The sequence below is a fragment of the Callithrix jacchus genome, chromosome 5 (assembly GCF_049354715.1).
Source record: "Callithrix jacchus isolate 240 chromosome 5, calJac240_pri, whole genome shotgun sequence".
Lineage (NCBI taxonomy): Eukaryota > Metazoa > Chordata > Mammalia > Primates > Cebidae > Callithrix > Callithrix jacchus.
The window spans coordinates 72156672-72168681 of NC_133506.1; the positions used below are offsets into that span (position 1 = coordinate 72156672).

The 12010-nt window shown below is 33.5% G+C and overlaps 1 protein-coding gene across 2 annotated transcripts in view; it reads right to left on the bottom strand.

Moving 5' to 3' along the window:
* Positions 1-1592: 1592 nt before the first annotated feature.
* Positions 1593-12010, bottom strand: part of LOC108590274 (uncharacterized) — a 105074-nt gene continuing 94656 nt past the window's right edge. For both annotated transcript variants that reach the window (XM_035299706.3, XM_078372771.1), the window contains one exon: positions 1593-3625. In XM_035299706.3, the coding sequence (XP_035155597.1) occupies positions 3505-3625 (121 nt within the window). In that variant the 3' untranslated portion in view covers positions 1593-3504. The remainder of the gene's footprint in view (positions 3626-12010) is intronic.

The following is a 12010-nucleotide window of genomic DNA, read 5'->3' on the forward strand; positions in this document are numbered from 1 at the left end:
ACATACACTCCCACATCAAACTTTCTGGGCTCTGCACTGGCTGAAATTCTGCTCTTACCGGTTGTCTAGTATCTCTTGTTTCAAATTCAAGTGTTCTTGGTGGTCTTGGGGATTCTCCCTCTTCGATCCAGCATCTGTGTCTTCTCTCCATCCACTCTCAATGCTTTACCTCTGAAGATCTGCTAGAAGTGTGCCAGTCATCCGAGTGTCCTGGTCCCTTGGCGGCATTTGTTCATCCTGGCCGTATGTAGTCAGTCATCTTGCCACTGTAACCAAAACTAAAAATGTTTAAATGTGAATATTATTAACCCCGGTCTTCTAGCCTTCAAAAATGACTGATTATTATAGCCAATCCATCAAAAATTGATAATTAAACCTTATACATTTTCAGAGAAAAGTGTATTTGTTATTCTTCCCTTTTTTTAGTAATTGACTTTTGCTTCCCATGTTTGACTTGTGGCATTTATTCAGTTACACTAGAGCAAATTGCTATTAAATGCTTTTACATTTTATGAAAATTGTAATAATTGGTCAAGTAAATAAAAGGAGGCCAATTAATAAAACCTTAAAGTATTTGTTGCAGTCATATGCTAATTTGAAATGATGACTTTTTAATTTTTCCATGAAAATTACCATTTAAATATTTTTAAAATTTTCACCATTATACAAATTTTAACATGTAATTTTATTTAGTCTCTTAATGATTTATTCAATTAAAAAACAGGTGTGCATATTTGAAAGATATGAATAAAATGTTATTTTCTAAGGAGAAAATATAATACTGCTCCTCGAATCCCAAATTAACATTATTTTTATCTTTGTATTGAGTATTTTATTGAGTTCCAATATTTATCTGAATAATATTTAATATACCAGGAATATGTCCTCAAATGTAAGCAGTGTACTAGTTTCAATTTACCATCCTTACATGGTGTTCAAAACACAAAGTGTTTTCTTCCAGAAATGTAAAGAATATTATATTTCTGATCTTGTTTACCATGTCCTTCAGCTGCAAAAGTTATAAATTTAGTTTATTTATTCGTTTTTTGGACTTCAGTGTAATCAAGAAAAATATTTCATTTAACATGGTGTAAAACCATTGCTTATAGTAACCAAGTTGTTATCCCAATATTCACTGTAAGATACACATAGCTCTGTAAAGAGGCCTACCTTATTTACTTAAGTATTTTAATATGTTACTTTTCTCAGAAAATGTTCTTTCACACAATTTGTTTTTGTTACATATACTCTGTGAGCATGGAAAGTTCTGTAACAAATAGTGTCTTGTCATATGATGTGTGTTGATGTAAGCTTATAACATCTACACTAATAAAATGTCCATTGACATTAATAGATGAGCTCCTTATTGGCAGGGTGACTATGAAATAATTTCAGCTCCCATGAAGGGCAAAGAACAGAAATAAAGAAAACATGGGCGTAAGCCCACAAAAGCTTCCACTAAGTACTTGGTTACCTATAGCTACAAATGGTCTCAAAATCTAGTTTCTACATTTATCTGAGTTTCTCTCTCATTCAAATCATTAGTCTTTTTAACCAAATACACAAATTCTCTGGCCAAATAGCAGTAAGAGTTTTGTTATTACTATTATGTTTTATTTTTGAAAAATGCAGTTCTGTTTATTAATTCATTGTCTAAAAGAAAAAACCATATTGAGAAGAAACCTTAATACTACATTTTATCATTTAAAAATCATTATGTTTTTTTTTCTAACCATTAATAACAGCATCAGTTTATCTTGGAAAAGTCTCCCTTTGGCCTGGAAATAACCATGTGAACACTCTCTTTTGCAAGGCAAGAATGTACTCATTTTAGCAAGAGCCTGTCTATTAGGCCATGCTGATGACACAGAAAAAATTCCATAAATGTATGCCTCCATGTTACTCCTCACCAAAGAACTTGGCTGTTTCAGGAATGCAATAGTACAGATTTGCCAAGAAGGGCAAGGGTTTTGCAGCTACATCTCTTCGTAATGAAATCTTATTGAATAAGAAATTCTTTGAATGAATTGGGTCACAGTGATCAAGGTGAATGAAAGCTAAGGGGAAATGTGCCTGAGAAATAATGCCATAAAAGGTGAGAGAGGATGGAGTCAAGTGCCTCACTACAGTTGGATGAACAATGAAGAGTAATTATTTGGTCACAGAATGGCCAGCATAGCTCATAGAACTGTTAGCTACATATTAAGAAAAAAAAATGAGTCTCTGCAAAGTGTGTGCCTATGTGTGAATTGGAGATATTGAAAAGTAAGACTTGGAGCTCAGCAGTTTTGATATAAGGCCACCTTTACCATGTGTGACTTGGGAGTGACCTGCTTTATGTTTTGTAAGCCAGCGTGGCTTGAATAAATGAGTAGCGTATTGTACTATATCTTGAGCCCCACCATTAGAGACTGATGAGAGCAGACAGCCGGCTTCACCTGCAGTGGTTAGTAGAGCCATTTCTTCAAAACGTCTCATACCAGAAAGATGCACCAGGCTGCTGCCTTGAAAAACTTAGTGAGCTGATCCAGAAGGCAGAATTGAGCATCAGGAAGGTCAAAAGGATTATCAGGAGCTGTTTCTGTATGACATGAAAAGTCTATCTCATCTTCTGTTTCCCATGTACAACTGCAAAACTGTATAAAAACGCGGGTCTTTCAAATACAGATTTTTAAACTCAAGAAAACATTGAATTTTCAGGTAGGAAATACAGTATCTCTTTTGAAAGGAAGGTGTCACTACTTTTTAGACAAAATTTTGAGATCCAGAATCACAGAAGTTAAATATTCATTAATTCAAAATATATAGAACATATACTCTGTGCCAAGAAATATAAATGTGGTTAAATTCAAAAAATAAAAAAAATTATATTTATAGGAAGAAATTAAAAAATTATGTCACTTTGATTTTATGTGAATTTACTGTTCACAATCTTTCAGTAGCATGTGATTTTAAAAGCTATTATTAACATATCCAATCTGGTGTTCCAAATAAAGTAGACAACAACATGCAATTCTTTCCACAACAGGCTGCAACTGTAATACTGTTGTTTGTAGAAGAAATTTAACAACGCGTATCAAAAGTCTCAAAAATGATTGTGGAATCAGAATCTAAGAACTACTCTTAAAGTAATAATTAAGTATATGGACAATTATTTACATCTTTATCCCAGAGAATCATTTAAGACATAATAAATACCTAATAAAAGTTACTGTACAAACTGTTTTGGCAAAAATGTTATAATAATACATATGCTAAAATTATATTTGATATTGACATATGATGTTACATACTAAATTATATCACACAAGTTAAAAACACATCATAAAAGAGAAAAGATGATATGATCACATCTACATATGTAGGAAACATAAGGTAGTGATTTTAATTTTATTTCTCTTGATATGTTTATTTAAATACCTATATAATTAAAAGTTTGTGTATTGAACATAATTATTCTTAACATCTATCTATGGAGAAAAAGGTATGAATAATGACAAAGTCTCAGAAGGGGATATGATAAATTCCATTGTCCTCGCTAGTGATGTTTAGTGTCCTTAGCTTCCAGGCTCTGAAGTCAGGAGTGGTGCAGCAGGTGTGCTTGACAGACAAAGCATAATTGTCACTGAAAAAGAGAAAAAATAATTTTATGACAGAGCTCTATAGTCAAAATCTTCAAACTAAACATAGTTAATGTACATGATTTTAAAACACATAATTAAATTTTAGCAGCTGTTGTCAAGGAAATAACATTATGCAAGTATTGTGTGGACACTCTCAAACTTTTCATATACCTTAAAACGTAAAGCACTTAAAGTGAAACTTGAGTAATTTTTACGAATATAAAATGAAGTGTAAGTGAAAAGGCAATCAAATTTGACAAATAAAAATTCCAGGCTGGGCGCGGTGGCTCAAGCCTGTAATCCCAGCACTTTGGGAGGCCAAGGCGGGTGGATCACGAGGTCAACAGATCGAGACCATCTTGGTCAACATGGTGAAACCCCGTCTCTACTAAAATTACAAAAAATTAGCTGGGCACGGTGGTGCGTGCCTGTAATCCCAGCTGCTCGGGAGGCTGAGGCAGGAGAATTGCCTGAACCCAGGAGGCGGAGGTTGCGGTGAGCCAAGATCGCGCCATTGCACTCCAGCCTGGGTAACAAGAGCGAAACTCCGTCTCAAAAAAAAAAAAAAAATTCCAAACATATTAAATAGTTCTACAAACTAAGAGAAAATAACCATTGTTGAAAATTCGAGCAGAATACATATGAAACTGAAATCAGTGGAATATTCTAATAGTAAAGATTTTAATAATTTGAGTTATATAATAGAAAGCAAAACATTTGGTGATACAAAAATGAAGTTTTTGTAAGGAAAGAAGGTACCACAATAATTGGTTAGACCATAGAGCAGTTAGGGGAATAAAAGAAAAATGCACGCATGAAATGAAGAGACATATACAGAAAGTTTCTATAATTCATTTAAAAACACTCAAATAGAACAAAAAGAGAATAACATGATCTGCTTCTCCAGCTATCAAACTTCCAAAAGGAGCATAAACATATAAACAGCAATATTCATTTGAAGTCATGGAGAAGCAAAACAAAAGTGAAAAATATAGATACTCACACACACATATATATGTGTGTATGTATTTATGTGTGTGTGTGTGTATATCACATATATTTTATAGATACACACACATATATTTTATACATACATATATATGATACACACACACACACACACACACACACACACACACACATATATATATATACATAACACCAATCAAACTGTTTGCAGAAATGTATAATCCAGTGAAGAACTGACTTTTGTGTTACTGGTAGAAACATGAATTGCTGCAACCATTTTGGGAAAACAAAACAAAAATGCACCACAGCCTTGAAATTCTATTAAAGTAAAAACAAAACAAACAACAAGGCAGACTAGCTCAGGCCAAAACATTCTACTCTAAGGACTGTATCCTATAGAAATGGAAGTACCAAGTGCTACAATTAAAATAAATAATAAAAACATTACCTTAATGGAAGCAATTGGGCAACCCACGGTAAAAACATTTACTGAAGGTTGAAAAGATACAGCTTTTAGGTGGACAAAAAGAAAATTACCTCCCCAAATCAGATATACAGAGAGATTTTCTAAATAATATAAAATTATAGCTAGATGGGGGAAAATTTCTGGTGTTTCATAAGTCTGTAGGATGACTATAATTAACAATAATACATAGTTTCCAACAGCTATGAGAAGGATATTGGACATTCCCAACACAAAGAAATGATGGATGTTTGGGATGATGGATATGCTATGCACCCTGATCTAATCACTATACATTATATGTATCGAAATCTCACCATGCAACCCATAAATATATGTAATTATTATTTGCAAATTAAAAAATTAAAGCAACAAAAATCTCATTAGAGAAGAATACGTGCTAACATTATTTAATGTTAATGTTTGAACCCCTTTACCAAATATCTTAAACTTCTACTGAAATAGTATATTGATAAAACTTAAGTCTTTCATTGGTAAATGGGTATATATCTGTATCCACTGTTCTTCAGTGTTGGCCTGTAGACCACTATAAAGCCATTGAAAAATGATGGTTCTTGCCTTATAAATGCATTTCCCAAAGCCTGAGTAAAGGGAACATATTATGTACCCTCTGGGATTTATTTGGTAATAAGTGAGTAGATTCAACATAATAAATCAACTTCAGCATTCTCATATCCTCAAACCGGAGGATACTTCCTTCTGTGGTACTCTTAGGATGTTCTAGTACCTGAATTTTAATGGAGATTACTTTTGGGTTTAGATTTCAGCCAACTAACTGATTATTATAGCTGCTGCCAGCTGCTAGGTTATTAGAGTGAACCCATGTTTTTGGTTTATTTAGCATTTTTCTGTCAATATTTTCAGCCTGATCCAACATTACATCCCTTTCACCCTAAGCAGGCACCCATAAGATTGTTTCTCTTGATTATTCTCAGACTTCTGTTTATAATTTTGTCATTATTGGCATGTATGCTACCATCTCATGAATTACAATACCTGACTGCCTTTGTGGGTCTCCCAGAAATGTGAGCCTAGTCATGTCTTGAGACAGTGAGACAGGGGGAGTTCTTAATGCGAATCAGCATTGCCTTACAAATCAGCAGTTTGATCGAGGCTGTTACAGGACTGTTGAGCAAAGGATTTGTCATTAAAATATGATGCAGATTTTAGAAAGCAACATTTTTTGAGAATAGTGTATATCCATCTGACAGACTTATATCCAGAGTAAAAGAAGCAAACAATGCATAGATTATTTAGTAAAACTACCATGTAATAAATGCACAGGAAAGTGTATGCAACCCAACAAACAAATGCAAACAGTGACTAACTCTGAGAGCAAGAACATGTGTTCTTCAGGTAGCTTCAACAACACGGATAATGTTTTTCTTCCTTTATTTATTTCTAAGTGTGTAGATATTCACTGTAGTAATAGAATGCTTCATGGCTATTTAATTTAGCTTTACACATTAAAAATAATAATCTCTATGCATCACTATTCAATTTGAGAAATAAACATGCAAACATATGAAATATGTCTCTCTTTTTCATCTATGATTTAATGAGCAATCTGTAATAATTATCTCATAGAAAGACACACACCAAATGAAACTGATTTTTTCTTTATTTCAACTTGTCCAAATTGTTACAAAACATTTTATCATTGTAAAACAAATCAAGTAAGTAAAATTTAAGGTAAAATTATATGACTACTAGAAATAAAACAGATTTAATTATTTAATTTCTGGAAGCCTAAGTTAGATATGTAAGAAAATGCGAGAAACATGTACCGGATTGGTTGAGTATTATGGTTAGGGCAAAGAAAAGTAAACAAGCCTAACTCCAGTCTAATCAGGAATACAGCACCAGACCACTCGCAACAGACAGGCATTCTACAAAGCACCTGACAGTCTGTTTCAAAACTGTCAAAGTGAACAAAAATGAGAAAAATCTGAGAAACTATCAAGAGGAGAGGAGCCTAATGAGACACGACAACTCAAAATAATGTCATACCCTAGAGAGAATCCTGGAACAGAAAAGGACTAAAGGTAAAAACCAAAGAAACCTGAATAAAATGTGGTTAGTCAATAATAAATGTTAACTTTTCTTCATTAATTAGAATGAATATACCATGATGATGTAAGATGTTAATAATAGAGGGGAAAAAGGTAGGGAATTGACTATATTAGAACAGTCTGTACTTGCTTCACAATTATTCCGTAAATCAAAAACAATTCTAAAAAATTAAATTTATTTAAAATTTTTATTAAGAAGTAACTCAAAACATTGTCATGGAAGTAATATGGTCATTCGGCTATATGATTCAAGTGATTAAAATTTAAATATATCTATATAGCTTTAGGAGAAAATATACCCAATGTTATCATTTAATGCATTTTGTTTAATATTAGTAAAAGTTGTTATTTCTAAGAAAACTATTACCCACAGAATTTTAAGAGATGAATTAATAACATTCCAGGATGACTAATTTCTGTAGAAAATACTATTAGAATCTGAATATTCTTTTCAGGGGGGGAATATATATATATATATATATAGTAAATGTGGTAGAGGAATGGACCAGTAGGTGCCATTTATGTTTTTACCTACTCAGTCCAACATAAATTGATTATTTTTAATCCAGCAATTCAACATAAGTAGGAGAATAATTGGAACATTTTTTCTAATCAGACATCTTATACAGATTACAATATTTACAGTAAAATTAGAGGCATCTTAAACACGTTAGTAACAGCATAAAGATATTTTCAGATTATAATATCATTATTGACATCTTTGAAACAATTAGTAAGTTATTTAATGTGCTAAAGTATTTCTTCACTATCCATCAGCAAATAACATTGTCTTCTGTGGTGAACATCCAAAATATTAAACCTAGTATAAAATATTAATGTTTAGAGAGAAGGAATATATTGATTTTTATAAAGATGAAATCATTACTGTGTTATTTCATATAATGTAGTAATAATGAATATCAAGATATTCAACTCAATTTTTTATTAACTCTCCACTTCTTATTAAAATAGAATTTTTTATTCAAAGATTTTATCATATTTATTCTGGTGTCTTAAATGTCCCTGAGTCCATTAGAAAACTCTCTTTTATAATTTGCTCAAAAGGAACATCCTCCTGGGTCCTTGAAGTAAAAATTACACTGCTGTTACATCCTGATAACTATGGTTTTGGCTTGTACTGGGACAATGATATGTAAATGATGTGTTGTTTCAAAGTGTCTGCAAAGCATTTTGGAGGAAGATAAGCTTGAAGTCAAAGGTTAAATATGAAATTGAACTGAATGATCTCAGAGAAAACTGAAGTGCTGACAACCCAATCCTTGGGTTGACCTCAGCAACCTAGGCAGCCTGCAGCCCTATAATGATCTAAGCAAATTAAAAAGAGATAAAAATGTGCTGACGTTTTAGCAATAAGCTCTTAAGCAAAATCATATGAAGTAGTGCATCTTATAAAAGAATCCTGAGATATATAATATCTTTATATGTGGGTTGAACTCATGGATATTCTCTGCATTTGCCTGTGAATTAGGTAACATATTTTAAATCATTGCCAGATAAAACAATAGTTGTCCATGTGTTAGTGTATGTTTTTGTGGGGATCTCTCTATGCATCTTACACAAATATGTGTTATACTCAGATATGCAGTTTCTTAGATAATAAGAAAAATTCTCTATAAAGTAAAAAGTTAAGAAAAAATAATGTGTAATTGTCTATATATGTGCATATTAACAAGGGTAAATGTCATTTCCCAAAACCTGAATAATCATAGCAGAATTTCTAAAACTAGATTTTTAATGATTAAACATATGTACTCCTGACTGCCAGGGAATTTACATTTATTTGCATGAAGTCAATTGACAAACAAACAGTTACTTACAAGGTGCACTTAGGACATCACAGACCACTGTATGAAGGTAATCCATATATAGAAAATAGTCTGGAAGCTGAATTACACCCTAGTTCCTGGTTCTTTCACCTCCAGATAAGGGAACATGAAGGAGGCACAGTGTAATGTTACACAAATTATATCAAACCTGGCATAAGGAGAAGTGTTCCAGAACCCCTTGAAACAAAAGAATTAATATATAAGTGGAAGGACGTGCTTTACCACGCTTTAACTATTTATGGCGAATCCTTTCCCACCATCTATAGAAGCCTATGCATATAAAGTAGTATTTTTCTGAGAGTAGAAGAAAACTGCACTATCAGCTGAGAAAATAAAGATGTTAAGAATAGAACTGGTTTAAAAAAAAGAAAACAGAAAATGTGAGGTGTGTGAGATCTTTGGGTCCAAAGAAATGGATGAAACAGAGGGCATACTGAATTCACTGTACCAGTACTGAGATTTTGCTGAGAGTGAATACAAGTACAATTGAATCCTCTGCGTTTCCTAATTGAGCTATGATTTGGGAGAGGAATTAATTATTTGTACCTATAGCTTAGATGAATTGATACATTTCTCATTTGTAACATTTTCAAAAAGTTATAGTTATGTTAAAATTAATTGTTTCCTGGTCGTTAGCCAATTTTACTGATTCTACACAATTTATACAATCCAAGTTAAACATGTGGATATTCTATGTCCTTTTTGGAGCTTTTGTTTTTGATATTTCTCTCATACTGAAACTCCTCTCTAACGGGAATATAACAATTTTCTGCTGTTCTCCAAGGTGGCTGTTTCCACTATTTATCAATCGAATATTTAATTCAAAACCCCACAAATGGCCAACAGGTGTATGAAAAAATGCTGAACATCTCTAATCAGCAATGCAATGAAAATTAAAACTACAATGAGATATCCCCTCAAATCTGTTAGGGTCACAATTATTTTTTTATTATTATACTCTAATTTCTGAGATACATGGGCAGATGATGCAGGATTGTTACATAGGTATACACATGCCATGGTGGTTTGCTCCCTCCATCCCCCCATCACCTACATTAGGTATTTCTCCTAATGTTATCCCTCCCTATCCCCCAATCCTCTGCTGTCCCTCCCCAGTCCCTACATTCCCCCAACAGTCCCCACTGTGTGATGTTCCCCTCCCTGTGTCCATGTGTTCTCATTGTTCAACACTCACTTGTGAGTGAGAACATGAGGTGTTTGGTTTTCTGTTCTTACGTCTGTTTGCTCAGTATGATGGTTTCCAGCTTCATCCACGGTCCTGCAAAGGACATGAACTCATCCTTTTTTATAGCTGCATAGTATTTCATGGTGTATATGTATCACATTTTCTTTATTCAGTCTATTCATGATGGGCATCTGGGTTGTTTCCAAGTCTTTGCTATTGTACACAGTGCCACAATGAACATACCTGTGCATGTGTCTTTATAATAGAATGATTTATAATACTTTGGGTATATACCCAGTAATAGGATTGCTGGGTTAAATAGGATTTCTAGTTCTAGATCCTTGAGGAATTGCCACGCCATCTTCCACAATAGTTGAACTAACTTTCTCTCCCACCAACAGTGTAAAAGTGTTCCTACTTCTCCACATCCTCTCCAGCATCTGTTGTCTCCAGATTTTTTAATGATTGCCATTCTAACTGGTGTGAGATGGTGTCTCAGTGTGGTTTTAATTTGCATTTCTCTGATGACCAGTAATGATGAGTACATTTTCATATGTTTGGTGGTTGCATAAATGTCTTCTTTTCAAAATTGTCTTTTCATATCCTTTGCCCACTTTTTGTTGGGGTTGTTTGTTTTCTTCTTGTAAATTTATTTTAGTTGTTTGTAGATTCTCGATATTAACCCTTTGTCTGATGAGTAAATTGCAAATCTTTTTTCCCATTCTGTTGGTTGCCAGTTCACTCTAATGATTGTTTCTTTTGCTATGCGGTAGCTTTTAAATTTAATTCGATCACATTTGTCTATTTTGGTTGTTGTTTGCCATTGCTTTTGGTGTTTTAGTCATAAAGTCCCTGCCTATGCCTATATCTTGAATGGTTTTGCCTAGGTTTTCTTCTAGAATTTTTATGATGTTAGTTCTTATGTTTAAGTCTTTAATCCATCTGGAGTTAATTTTGTAGAAGGGGTCAAGAAGGGGTCCAGTTTCTGCTTTCTGCACATGGCTAGCCAGTTTCCCCAATACCATTTATTAAACAGGGAATCCTTTCCCCATTGATTGTTTTTGTCAGGTTTGTCAAAGATCAGATGGTTGTAGATATATGGCATTACTTATGAGGCCTCTGTTCTGTTCTATATTTCTCTTTTGGTACCAGTACTATGCTGTTTTGATTACTGTAGCCTTGTAGTACAGTTTGAAGTCATGTAGCATGATGCCTCCAGCTTTGTGCTTTTTGCTTAGGACTGTCTTGGCTATGTGGGATCTTTTCTGGTTTCATATTAAATTTCAAGTGGTTTTTCCAGTTCTGTGAAGAAGGTCAATGGTAGCTTGATGGGGTTAGCGTGGAATCTCTAAATTACATTGGGTGGTATGGCCATTTTCACGATATTGACTCTTCCTAACCATGACTATGAAATGTTTTTGTATCTGTTTTTCTCCTCTCTTATTTCATTGATCAGTGGTTTGGAGTTCTCCTTGAAGAGGTCCTTCATATTCCTTGTTAGTTGTATCCTTAGGTATCTTAATCCCTTTGTAGCAGTTGTGAAAGGGAGTTTGCTCTTGATTTGGTTCTCTGTTTGTCTGTTATTGGTGCACAGGAATGCTTATGATTTTTGCACATTGATTTTGTATCCTGAGATTTTGCTGAAGTTGCTCATCAGCTTAAGGAGATTTGGGGCATAGACAATGGGGTCTTCTAAATATACAATCATGTCTTCTGCAAATAGATACAATTTCCTCTTTTCCTAATTGAATACCCTTTATTTCTTTTTCTTGCTTGATTGTTCTGGCTACTACTATGTTGAATAGGAGTGGTGAGAGAGGGCACCCTTG